Genomic DNA, 13,845 nt, shown 5'->3' with positions numbered 1-13,845 from the left:
GTCATGTGGCCAGCCTAACTAAGCTGCTTCTGGCGAACCAGAGCAGCACACGGAAATGCCGTTTACCTTCCCGCTGGAGCGGTACCTATTTATCTACTTGCACTTGGATGTGCTTTCGAACTGCTAGGTTGGCAGGAGCAGGGACCAAGCAACGGGAGCTCACCCCATCGCGGGGATTCAAACCGCCAACCTTCTGATCGGCAAGTCCTAGGCTCTGTGGTTTAACCCACAGCACCACCCGCGTCCCTAGACAGAGAACAGGAAACCTGCTATCAAAAGTTTTGGGAGGAATTTGACGTCACGCTCTTCCGACTGTTCCATCAGCAAAAGCTTTTCTGACAGAATATCCCCCTCTCCTCCCCCCATGCATGCTGTTCTGGGAGTCTCCCAATTCCCCAGAGCATATTTTGGGGAGGGACAGGGCGTGCCCAGAGCGGGGAGGAGAAGGGGAAGACCTGTGGTGCAAGCGAAAGCCCTTGCTCTGGCTTCTGGTAGCATGCCAGGTTAGTTGAATCCCCCCCTCTCGCTTGTTAAGGGCGCTGGGAATTATTTGTGAGGGCTAAAGTACAGTTCCCAGGATTCTTAGAGAGAGGTGTGCTTTAAATATATAATGCGCACACAGTCCTCTGGTTAGTTGAATCTGGCCCTGAAAGCCTTGCTTTCCGAATAGCTGCAAAAAGAAAATCCCTTCAAAAAGCAAACACAGACCCATTAAATTTGATCAATGTAGTTTGGGCATGTTCTGGGTGCTTCGTACATGAAGAATGGTTTGGGAAAGATTCAACACTGAAGTGAGGCTGCAGCATGAGAAGTTTTCTTCTTGAGCAGATGTCAGCATGTGACCACAAGACCCAAACTGAACACTGCAAGGTGGACAGAGATTTCTTGTTCAGTGTCCTCTCTCTGCTGCACTCCAGAAGCCACGCCTTAAACTGAAGCTCTGAACCACCTGGAAGAAATTAAAAGGCCCTGTGACATAAGGATCATAGCGGTCAACTTACAGATTTGAAAATAAGGGACCAGCAGCCTTGAAAATAAGGGACCAGCAGCCAAAATAAGGGATTTTAGTCAACCAGTTAAAAGGGACCAGATCATTTTGGAGAGCAGCGCCGGTTTTTAGCCCTTCGTTTCCAGAGGTTGCTGCTCAAGACACCAGCCGATGAAACACTGCAATTAAATAACTACAAGCAGCAACCACTTTATGTGCAAAACAAAGTCCAAGCTACAAAGATGCTGCTGCAGTTCTGTATCTTATCTCTTGTGCTCCATCTGCAGCTCTCAATTCTATTAGGTGGGGTGGGAGGAGGGGGGGAAATAGCGCCCAAAGTAAACCCGCAGATCAGACCATCTATGCTAGTCTACAACTACAAATCTATGGGAGAAGCGCTTGCGGTCCTTCACTTGTAGCCCTTGGAACACCTGCCTCCGCCTCCTCCTCTTCCTCCTCTCTCTGAACTGCTTTCTCTATGGTTGCCCTCGCTCTCCTCTCAAGGCTCCTCAGCAATTCATAGACCATGCCAGGCTGCCCATCTCATCTGGGTCCTTCGGCGGCACAGCCAGAGTACGGCCTACCGGGAGCGGTGGTGACGGGCAGAGGGGAGGCCCCAGGCAGAGACACTCAGTTCGGCGGCCTTGAGGAGGATGGCAGCGGAAGGGCCTGAGGCTCCCGCCAGTCCCGGCAGGGAGGGGCTCCTGGGGGCCGAGGCTGGTGAAAGGAGGCCAGAGGGGGGCGGGCCGGGCAGCCAAGCAACACAGTTGGAGCCTCCCTCCTCACTGGCCGGCAGGGAGGGAGGGAGAGAGCTGCTTCCTTTGAAACCTGGGAAATTTAAGGGACTTCCATCAATAAGGGACAGCAGCGGGACATGGCACTGGGATAAGGGACTGTCCCTCCAAATAAGGGACGCTTGACAGCTATGATAAGGATCTAAAGTTATTATTTCACCTGATTGACCAAAAATAACATCCACTCCTCAATCAATTCATGAGACCATGGTTTAATAAAATGTTAGAAGTAGCAGCTAGCGTTTGGGTTCCTCTCGGTTTCTCATTTTTACAGTCTTAAGTTCAGTCCTTCACATTTCCATGTCAGCTTGTGATGTCTTCATTTCTGAACAAGTCCTCATGAAAACTCACTGGCATTTTAGTGCCAACCTCTGCTAATATGCACATCCATGTATGCAATTTTGCCTATTGTACACATTTTTGCAATGCGGTTTTCTGCAGTACAACACATTCTTTTGTTATTTTCACTAATGCATCTTTGTAGAGGTGACTTAGCTGTAGAACTGCATTGCAGAAAGAGGAGGGAGGAAGTCAAGTTTTGAAATGTTAAGATTATTGTAAAACTATTGAAATGTATATAACTGAAAATCAAATATATATAGGGACGTGGGTGGCACGACTCTGCAAAGCAATACACACTCATGAGCTGGGAGTGGCTGCTTGAAGCAGAACTGCAGACCCTTTCATATATATATATGTAATATATATATATGGGCTTGCCGATCGAAAGGTTGGCGGTTTGAATCCCCGCGATGGGGTGAGCTCCCGTTGCTTGGTCCCTGCTCCTGCCAACCTAGCAGTTCGAAAGTACATCAAAGTGCAAGTAGATAAATAGGTACCACTCCAGCGGGAAGGTAAACGGCATTTCTGTGCGCTGCTCTGATTCGCCAGAAGCGGCTTAGTCATGCTGGCCACATGACCCGGAAGCTGTATGCCAGCTCCCTCGGCCAGTGAAGCGAGATGAGTGCCACAACCACAGAGTCGGCCACGACTGGACCTAATGGTCAGGGGTCCCTTTACCTTTACATATATAGGTAAAGGTAAAGGTACCCCTGCCCGTACGGGCCAGTCTTGACAGACTCTGGGGTTGTGCGCCCATCTCACTTAAGAGGCCAAGGGCCAGCGCTGTCCGGAGACACTTCCGGGTCACGTGGCCAGCGTGACATCGCTGCTCTGGCGAGCCAGAGCCGCACACGGAAACGCCGTTTACCTTCCCGCTAGTAAGCGGTCCCTATTTATCTACTTGCACCCGGGGGTGCTTTCGAACTGCTAGGTTGGCAGGCGCTGGGACCGAGCAACGGGAGCGCACCCCGCCGCGGGGATTCGAACCGCCGACCTTTCGATCGGCAAGCCCATATATATATATTACATATATATATATGAAAGGGTCTGCAGTTCTGCTTCAAGCAGCCACTCCCAGCTCATGAGTGTGTATTGCTTTGCAGAGTCGTGCAGTTTTTTGCAGCCTTTACCGGGGAGAGGGAGAGAGAGAGAGAGGCAGGCAGGCGCATGCACTCAGATACACGGAGCCTGGTACACAGAAAGGTCCTGCCGGGAACTAGGGGGGACCTAGCCTAGTCCCACTAGTCCATGGTCCGTACGCCACTGATAGAATTGTGTATTACCTCTGAGTGGGGGGTTTATTAGATGGGCTTCACAGCTGCCATAGACATGTATTCATTGTTGTAGTCATGAGAGCTCGTGACATGGCGGCAAACCTGGAAATAGACATTAAAGATTTTAGTTGTTGTTTTTTTTAATTAATTTAAATTAAATGAAAATAAGGTTTGCAAAACAAATTGAGGAAATGGAAGAAAGAAGAAAAGTAAAATAACAACATTTTAGAACAAATTATTAAGTTAAAGTGGTGAAATAAGTGAAGGACTTGCTGAACTGATAATTTAAATTGGAATGCAAGAAGGGGAGGTGTGAGGAGGTCTGAGAAACAGGATAAAAGAAAATAAGTAATTGAAATTTTATGTGTTTTTAATTGTTTTTAAGTTTTGTATTTTTGTATTTTTGTCATTTTTTGTCTATTTTTGTTTTTGTGTGGTTTTTGAAAATGCTAATAAATATTCATTAAAAAAAATAAAGATTTTAGATTGCTGATTTCTATCTACAGTGCTACCTTGGTTCTCAGACACCTTGGTTCTCAAATGCCCAAAACCCGGAAGTAAGTGTTCTGGTTTTTGAACGTTTCTCGGAAGCCAAACGCCCGCTGTGGCTATCAGATATTGCTTCCAGGGCGCCTGCACCAATCAGAAGCTGTGCCTTGGTTTTCGAACATTTCAAAAGTCAAATGGACTTCTGGAATGGATTAAGTTTGGTGCTTTTGCTTTTGCTATTTATTTTGCTTTTTTTGTTTTTGAGGCTTTTTCAGTTAATTTGTGACCATGTGGAACCTAGTTCAGCTTACTGATTGATTGTGTGACTGCAGAAATGGATAAACAATGACTATCATCTATGCAGGTAAGAAATAATAATAATTTTAATTTTTATCATCTGCAATACTGTCCTATTTATTTCATAGTACAGTACATTGATTATTGATTTCATTTTATGGATCAATGGTCTCGTTAGATAGTAAAGTCCATGTTAAATTGCTGTTTTAGGGTTGTTTTTAAAAGTCTGGAACGGATTAATCCGTTTTGCATTACTTTCTTTGGGAAAGCATGCTTTGGTTTTGGAACGGATTAAGTTTGAGAACCAAGGTACCACTGTATATCCATATAGACCAGGCTGGCGTGTCCTGATTCGCTGCTCAAAGTGGGCCAGGCCTGTATATAGATATGGCTATGGTTTCAACACACCTAACTTTCCCATCTTAGGTTTTCGACGGTTTGCTAAAGCTATGGTTCATCTCCAAGGACCAATTCACACATACATTCAGATGGTGTTGGGATGGATGAACAATGTTACGTGTGAATGTCGCATTCCGCCCGTCTGTCTTTTGGGCCTTGTGTACGCAAATCAGGAAGCTGGTATCAATGGAAGCTTCCTTGTGTACGTACCCCACCCTCAAAAAAGGGGGGCACCTGCACTAACATCTACATGTTAGTCTCTACATGGGGCTGCCCTTGAGACTGACCCAGAAACTCCAGTGGGTGCAGAATGCCGCGGCGAGACTCCTTACAGGGTCCTTGCTGCGAGATCACATTCACCTGGTGCTATACCAGCTGCACTGGCTCCCAGTGGAGTACAGGATCAGGTTTAAGGTGCTGGTTTTAACCTTTAAAGCCCTATATGGCCTAGGACCCTCGTACCTACGGGACCGCCTCTCCTGGTATGTCCCACAGAGGAACTTACGGTCTTCAAATAAAAACATCTTGAAGGCCCCAGGCCAAAGAGAGGTTAGGCTGGCCTCAACTAGAGCCAGGGCTTTTTCGGCTGTGGCTCCGATCTGGTGGAACGCTCAGTCACAAGAGACTAGGGCTCTGCGGGACTTGACATCTTTCCGCAGGGCCTGCAAGACAGAGCTGTTCCACCAGGCCTTTGGCCAGGGAACAGCCTGACTCCCTCCTTTGGCAATCTTCACAGAATCTCTAGCCCAATGGTTGCCATCACTATGATTTGAATTAATTTTATAATGAATGATTTTAGAATGTTGTACTATTTTATTGTTGTTAGCCGCCCTGAGCCCGGCTTCGGCTGGGGAGGGCGGGATATAAATAAAAATTATTATTATTATTATTATTATTATTATTATTATTATTATTATTATTATTATTATCATTATGTCTCCTTATGAAGGAAAAACAAGATGTAACCTTGCCCTGAGGCCTACTTTCAAACAGGAAGAATCCAAAATGGACTTGGAGGCACTTTGCCAGATTTTGTGGAAGAAGAAATAAACTAAATTCACTGTCTTCTCATCAAGACCACTCAATTGACTTCAGAGCTGGCCGGTGCCCACATTTATTTGTTTCCCCCTTTGAAAGGAAGCAATAAGGGGGATTGCTTCCTCGGGTCGTTTTTGCTGATGTTCACAAAGTTTCCCCGCCTCTCCCTTTCCTCGGGCTCCAGGTCTTTAAATCGATAAGCAGCTCTGTCTTAGAGAAATTGAAAGTAAACTGCTGTCACCGGTGACTGAATTCCGGTAGTAAATAAATGGCTCAAATTTGTTCATCAAAGCAGTTTCCATTCGGCGTGCTGACTCCGTAGGTGTGCGAGGGTGTTATTGACTTTGCATCTCGCTAACGAAAGCCCAAATGTCGCTCCATCTCGCAGGGACAGGTTAGGAGCCTTTGAAGAGCCTGTGTAGATCACTTACCACATTTCTCAGGCAGCATGCTGTGAAACAGAAGATGCAGGCAACAACGGAAAAAACAGTGAGCCCAATGAGTATCCATGATGCAGACTCTGAGAACAAGCAGGAAACTTTTGAATCTTCTGAAACTTTTGAATCTTCTGCATCTTCTGAAAAAAATATAAATAAATAGTTTTTATTAGATCTTCAGGCCTAAGATCAACCACTATTGTCTGTACATTTCTTTCTTTCTTTCTTTCTTTCTTTCTTTCTTTCTTTCTTTCTTTCTTTCTTTCTTTCCTTCTTTCCTTCTTTCTTTGCCAGTCTTCCTTAGCCATAGTGACTAGGGATGGAAGGATCTGCCATTTCATTTTATGATTTCTCCAATCTTAAACTCAGTTCTTTATTTTAAAAATCCTCATGAAAATCTAACAGCCTTGCTAAATGCATACTAAATTTCTCCCGGGTGGGTTTGACTAATGTACACATTTTTTTCAAGCAGTTTCCCCTAATTTCATATTACTAATATGCTCATTTTCATGCAAACTTTCCCCTGATATATGCATCTTGCTAAACATTGTTTGACCGAAGAACTGCATCGCAACATTCACTGAAGTGCAAATTTCAAGCGATGGCATGGAATTTGGTTGGAACATGGTTTTGGGAAGTGTGAATTCAATCAATTTTCTTTTAAATGCAAACTGAATCGAATTTTCACTCCACCTCTACCAGTCACACCTATCCCTCATGAGGGTAAGGCCACAGTCACAGATGGAAGGAAGGGGAGGCACAGAGAAAGTTGTAGAACTGGCCACCATCCTAGTCTCATGAACCTTGGGGAAAATGTGGCAGTTTTCCTTCCAACACAGTAGATCTGACTGGAAAATTTGAATTGTAGGTTTACCATCATAATGCCACACTGCCCCCCAAAAAACACATTAATAAGCAAAGAGACAAATTCTCCACCTCATATATCACTTTTAAAAAATGCAGTATAGAAAGCCTTCTATACTGGAAGGATGATTTAACTTTCTAGACTTTAGGCATCTTAAAAAGCAGAGACATCACCTTGCCAGCAAAGGTCTGTATAGTTAAAGCTATGTATGGTTTTCCCAGTAGTGATGTATGGAAGCGAGAGCTGGACCATAAAGAAGGCTGATCACCAAAGAATTGATGCTTTTGAATTATGGTGCTGGAGGAGACTCTTGAGAGTCCCATGGACTGCAAGAAGATCAAACCTCTCCATTCTGAAGGAAATCAGCCCTGAGTGCTCACTGGAAGGACAGATCCTGAAGCTGAGGCTCCAGTACTTTGGCCACCTCATGAGAAGAGAAGACTCCCGGGAAAAGACCCTGATGCTGGGAAAGATGGAGGGCACAAGGAGAAGGGGGCGACAGAGGACGAGATGGTGGGACAGTGTTCTCGAAGCTACCAGCATGAGTTTGACCAAACTGCGGGAGGCAGTGGAAGACAGGAGTGCCTGGCATGCTCTGGTCCATGGGGTCACGAAGAGTCGGACACGACTAAACAACAGCATAAGGTGTATCTGTTATCACAGATGAATGACTAGCAGGACTCTCATTTTTACACTTAGACAACAAAGATAAAGCAGTCTACTAACCTTGGATATATAGATGTTTTTCAATTGTTTCACAACAATGAGGGACAGGAGCATAGATTTCTAGGCAGCTGATGTAGGTATCACTATGTTTGCTTTTCAAATCTCTGAGAACAAATGACACTTTATCACCGGAATGCACTGGATTACAAATCTCACTCCCTTTAATACGTGGTTTCCCTTTTTCTATGTAGAGATCACAGACTTTCTGTTTCTGCTGCCCTCGGAACAGTTTTATATGGAAGATGTCAGCACTGTGTGGCAAAGGGCAGTCAAATGTGATGTTTTCTCTCGGAAATTCATCATTGGAGGCAGTAAGATTCCCTGGAAATGGAGAGAGAATGAAATTGTTCACAACAAGCATATAGAAGAAAAATCCCACTGGAAGTACAAGCAGATGTTTCCTTCATCTCTTCTTCTATTTTATTTTATTTATTTTTTAAAAAAGAACATTTGAGGAAAAGAGGAACAATAAAGGGGGGAGTTATGCTCTTCCTAGACACTCAATCCCTGATGTTTTCTCTGGTTTTATAACATGTGCATCATGAGCTACCATAAGCAACAGGAACATCCAATAAGATGGACTACAACTCCCATAAGCCCCAACTAGGATGACCAGGGATGATGAGAGTTGTAGTCGACAACATCTGGAGGCAACCATCTTGGCCACGGGTAGGCAACCTAAGGCCCGTGGGCCGGATCCGGCCCAATCGCCTTCTCAATCCGGCCTACGGACGGTCCGGGAATTAGCATTTTTTTACATGAGTAGAATGTGGGCTTTTATTTAAAATGCATCTCTGGGTTATTTGTGAGGCATAGGAATTTGTTCATTTCCCCCCCCCCCAAAAAAAAATATAGTCTGGCCCCGCCAGAAGGTCTGAGGGACAGTAGACCGGCCCCCTGCTGAAAAAGGTTGCTGACCCCTGATCTTGACTATCTCTGCTCAACGGCCAAGAATTTCCAGTGAAATCTTCCCAAATTGCTCAACTGGTTTGTGTAAGCAAAAAGTCATTTGAATTCTAATGGCTATTTTTATTATTATCTATTACCACCCTTTGATTTCATTGCTGTTTTATTATTTTATTATTTTGCTCCATGAAATAGGTTTTTAATGTTGCACATCACCCTGCGATCTTTTGATAAAGGGCAGCATGTAAATGGAATTATTATTAATTTTGATGATGATGATGATGTTCGTATTTGTATAGTTCAGGGATGTCCAACAGGTCGATCGCGATCTATTGGTAGATCCCTGGGAGGTTTTGGTAGATCGCAGTCGATCGCTGGGTCCCTTTCCTTAGCGTTGGTAAAATCAAATGCAGCCCCACCCCTTCACCCCTCCTTCCATTGTTGCACAATCTGCAGATGGAAAGATGGAATTTACTCAGTGAGGCTGTTTATTTCCTCAGCAATCTGTGAGTGGCTCGTCCCCTTTCTCCCTCCCAAGAGCTTAGCCTTCATCTCCCCCAAAACGGGGCTTTCCTCCTTTCTTACACTCTATAAAAAGTTAAGTAACTTTGCCCCGAACCCCCAAAAAGGAGGTAGATCACTGCCAGTAGATCACAGTCTCTTGGGAGTTGGCCACCCCTGGTATAGTTTAATTTTAGCAAGCATTCGTTTGCCTTAAAAAGGTAAAGGTACCATTAGGTCCAGTCATGGCTGACTCTGGGGTTGCGGCGCTCATCTCGCTTTATTGGCCGAGGGAGCCAGCGTACAGCTTCTGGGTCATGTGGCCAGCATGACTAAGATGCTTCTGGCGAACCAGAGCAGCACACGGAAATGCCGTTTACCTTCCCGCCGGAGCAGTACCTATTTATCTACTTGCACTTTGACGTGCTTTCGAACTGCTAGGTTGGCAGGAGCAGGGACCAAGCAACGGGAGTTCACCCCATTGCGGGGATTTGAACCGCCGACCTTCTGATTGGCAAGTCCTAGGCGCCAACCCACAGCGCCACCCGCGTCCCATTCATTTGCCTTAGAAAGTTTTAAAGTTCTTCTAAGTCTTTCACTCTCAGTTTTCCTCCCTTCTGTGCCCTTGCCAGGGACTGAGCTCGATCATTTGATGACCCAGTCTGAAGGCTGCAAACTTGCAGTTTATAAATGTGATGAAATGCCAGCCAAAATAGTTTATTCTGAACAGATCTTCCGGATGATATCTCAAAGTTTAAAACTGACTTGGTCAGATCCTTGTCCATGGTTATGAATCTTCTTAAATCATGTTAAGTGCAATCCAGCTCAGAATCGGGCATACTTAATCTTTGTTGATTTCAGTGGTGCTTAAGTATATAGTGGTACCTCAGGTTAAGTACTTAATCATTCCAGAGGTCCGTTCTTAACCTGAAACTGTTCTTAACCTGAAGAACCACTTTAGCTAATGGGGCCTTCTGCTGCCGCCACGCTGCCAGAGCATGATTTCTGTTCTTATCTTGAAGCAAAGTTCTTAACCTGAAGCACTATTTCTGGGTTAGCGGAGTCTGTAACCTGAAGCGTATGTAACCTGAAGTGTATGTAAGCTGCGGTACCACTGTACATGCATACTGGATCGTAATCCTTTGCTCCAGTCCCATACACAAGTTGCTTTAATCCCAATTACTTGCATGAGATTTAAACAGCCTAACATGATACAGGATTGTAGACATCATTACTTTCCTCTAAATTTTTGTATCATTTCTCTAGATCCGCAACAGTAAAAATAGAAATAAAGTTTGGCATGCTAGATTGATTCCATCCAAGCATCCCCCCAAAAATATGTACCTTTCAGCGAAGCTCTGCTGGATGCAAATGATGAACAGGAGTCACCACCTAAAAATAAAACAGTTTTTTTTTCACCCATGGAAAACATTTCTCATTCTGCAAACATTGTAGTATTAATAAGTAGCAGGAATCTCAGTGTCCAACGTGGGTCTCAAACCCACAAGACTGAGATTGTGAGTCTCATGCTCAACCTACTGAGCTATTTGGCAGCCAAAAGGGAAACAGAATCCCAGAGGATCTACTATTCACACAAACCCTTTGTCCTCCACTGACTCTTCCTTTTGCTTTTCTCAGGTGCCTTGCTCTATATAAGGGCTAGATTTATGGACAACTTCCAGGGTTGCCATATGTCCTCTTTGTCCAGGACATGTCCTCTTTTTCATGGGTAGAATTGTCATAGTGATCCATAGTTAAAAGTAAAAGTTGGCAAATGTGAAAAGTTTTGCTTTTCAAAATATGGCAACTCTATTTCTGTTCTCTTGTTGTTTTTGTCTTTTTAAAAGATTAATAAAATATTGATATTTAAGAGAGTGTGGTGGGTTGGGCAGTGAGAAAGAAGCTCTGTCTGATGTCCCAAAATTCAGTGACCAAAGTTGCTAAATTCCTAATGTATTTGTTTATTTCTTTGTTTAAAATGCAATTAGGCCACCCTTCAGTTGAAACCAGCTCCCAGCAGAGCTCACAATATTAATAAGAAGACATAAAATTTGATAGTGGGATTTAAGACAGCAAAGAGAAAAGAAGAGAACAGAGCGAGGTGACTTAAAACCAGCTCAAATGACATGTGGAAAGCCTGACCTGAAAAGGCACTAAGTTTGGTACCAGGTGGTGTCTCCCTTGAGGAGACATTTCATGGTGACCTGAGAAGACCCTTTCTGCAGTCTAACATGCCCCACCTCAGAGGCAGTGGACCTGAGAGGGAACTCTGAGGAATATAACATTTGGACAGGCTCCTAAAGTAGAAGGAGGAGGTCTTTCAAATATCTAGGTTCCAAGCACGAAAGGTAAGGAACAACAGATATGTTCTGAAGTAAGTAGGAAGGAGTCACTGTGTTTTTATTAATTTGAAATGTATTGAACAAGCAAGGGATACCTACTGAAAAGCAACTTTTCACAGGAGAACTTATTGCAACAATCAGATAGAACCACGCTAACCATGTGCACACATCACACTTACTTAACAAAAGAACTGACATATTGGTAAGTTCCTAAGGGATGGGGAGCTATGCCACAATTGGAAACCCAAAAAAGCTGTATTTGTCTGGAAGGTGTCTAGCTACATCTTCAAAAAAAGGCCTTATTTAGTAAGACAAACAAATCAGCTCGACTTGACCTCTAGACAGCCGAATTTCCAGAATCACTAATTAGATAATGAAATATTGGACTACCGCTGCTTTTTTAAAACTATAGTTGGTTTTTAAAGCATTGTTGAAGGATAGGTTTATCAATATGCGGTACATAAACAGATAAAGGTTCGCTTTCTTTGTATATGAAAAAGGGGAAAAAATACATTACTTTTTTGCCTCAAAAACCACAAGAAGCACCAACTGATGTTGGCAGAAATCCACCCATCCTTTGAATTTAAGCAGTGGTTCAGTTCAAAACTAACGTATTTCCATGTAAAAAGCTGTTGTTTTTATTTATTTTTAATTTAAATTTATATACCGCCCTTCATCAAAAGATCTCAAGGCAGTTCACAGAATAAAATACAAAATAAAACACAAGTAAATAATTAAACCAAAACGACAAAACAATAACCCCCCACTTCCCACAGAGACATTTAAAAGACTACAGAAACGTTCACTGTGAAAGTTAAGGTGCCTTTTATCCACCAAGGCTTTCTGACCAGTGTTCCTCTGCTACCTCTTCCCCACACAACCTTCCACTAGTAAATTGATCAGTAAATGGCTGCCGGGAGACTGTGGAGATCACTTACCATGAAGAGGCTCAAAGTAGAAGCAAAAAAGGCAGATCGTCACAATATATAGCTTCATGCTTCTTGAACAGAGACACTGACGCTTCTCTTTTGTTCTATTTTGAGGAGAAGAGGTTGAACCTTTAGAACAATTAGGGCTCCATTCCCTTTGAAATCTTCAGTGGTTAGAGGAAGGCAACTTCACCGTCTAGAAGTCATCTAGCATTTGCCAAAATATCTCACCACCTTTTCATTAGATCCCACAACTTTGACACGTCACCACGGAAGGTCTTCATTATCCATCCGAGATCTGTGGTGGTTTCCCCAGTTCATTTCTTGGTAAGAACACTGAGCTTACAATTATCAGCTTATGCTGATCTAAAAATGAATATATATCATGATGATGACAGCATTTACGATGCAAATCTTTGCCTTAGTGCTGTAGTCCTCTGGATAACCTGACCCTGTGTATGGAAAATAAAGTCTTAGAATGGCCGGAGAAGGGAAACTTCCCCCCCCCCAAAGGGAAATGAAGAGGACCCGGGCAACTACTGACCAGTCATCTTGACGTCAATACCAGGAGAGATCCTAGAACAGATAATTAAAAAGTGGGTCTGTAAGCACTTAGAAAAGGATGCTGGTTTTACTAAGAGCTAGCTTGGGTTTCTCAAAAAGAAGTCATGCAAAATGAATCTCATTTCTTTCTTTTGATAGAGCTACAAGCTTGGTGGATCAGGTGATGTAGTGTATTTCTGTTTCAGGAAGGCTTTTGACAATGTCTCCCATGATCTTCTTGAGGAGAAGCTGGTAAAATATTGACTAGATGATGTTATTATTAGGTGGATTCACAGCCAGTTGACTGACTGAACCCAGAGTGCTCACCAATCATTCCTGATCATTCTCAAAAAAAGGGACCACTGGGTTCTGCTCTGGGCCGGGTGTTGCTCAACATATTTATCAATTACTTTGATAAAAGAATAGGGGGACGCGGGTGGCGCTGTGGTCTAAACCACAGAGCCTAGGGCTTGCTGATCAGAAGGTCGGCGGTTTGAATCCCCGCAATGGGGTGAGCTCCCGTTGTTCGGTTCCAGCTCCCGCCCACATAGCAGTTCAAAAGCACGTCAAAGTGCAAGTAAATAAATAGGTACCGCTCTGGCGGGAAGGTAAACGGTGTTTCCGTGTGCTGCTCTGGTTCGCCAGAAGCGGCCTAGTTGTGCTGGCCACATGACCTGGAAGCTGTCTGCGGACAAATGCCGGCTCCCTCAGCCTATAGAGTGAGATGAGTGTGCAACCCCAGAGTCATCCGCGACTGGACCTAACGGTCAGGGGTACCTTTACCTTTGATAAAATAATAGAGGAGATGGTCATCAAATTGGCATATGACACCAAAGTGGGAGGGGTAACACCTCGGAGTACAGAATCAGGATTCAAGATTATCTTAACAGTTTGGAGAACTGGGCCAAAACTAATAAAATGAATTTCAACAGGGGGAAATGTTGGTGCACAGATATTAGATATCATTTGTTTATT

At 43.9% G+C, this 13,845-nt stretch overlaps 1 protein-coding gene across 2 annotated transcripts; it reads right to left on the bottom strand.

The window, feature by feature from the left end:
• Positions 1-3,294: 3,294 nt before the first annotated feature.
• Positions 3,295-12,716, bottom strand: ICOS (inducible T cell costimulator). Of its 2 annotated transcripts, none has more exons than XM_083714944.1 (5): positions 12,337-12,716; positions 10,401-10,448; positions 7,650-7,970; positions 6,053-6,195; positions 3,295-3,500 (listed from the first exon to the last, which is right to left on the bottom strand). In XM_083714944.1, exons 1-5 carry the CDS (start codon positions 12,392-12,394, stop codon positions 3,426-3,428), a joined length of 645 nt encoding a protein of 214 aa, XP_083571070.1. In that variant the 5' UTR covers positions 12,395-12,716; the 3' UTR covers positions 3,295-3,425. The 2 variants fall into 2 exon arrangements, with proteins under 2 accessions (XP_083571070.1, XP_083571069.1); XM_083714943.1 differs by having other exon boundaries at positions 3,310-3,500; positions 6,053-6,198; positions 12,337-12,707.
• Between the last annotated feature and the right edge of the window lie 1,129 nt (positions 12,717-13,845).

Source organism: Podarcis gaigeae (assembly GCF_964106915.1).
Source record: "Podarcis gaigeae genome assembly, chromosome: 1".
NCBI classification, from domain to species: domain Eukaryota; kingdom Metazoa; phylum Chordata; class Lepidosauria; order Squamata; family Lacertidae; genus Podarcis; species Podarcis gaigeae.
This window is presented reverse-complemented; position numbering and strand designations above follow the sequence as displayed.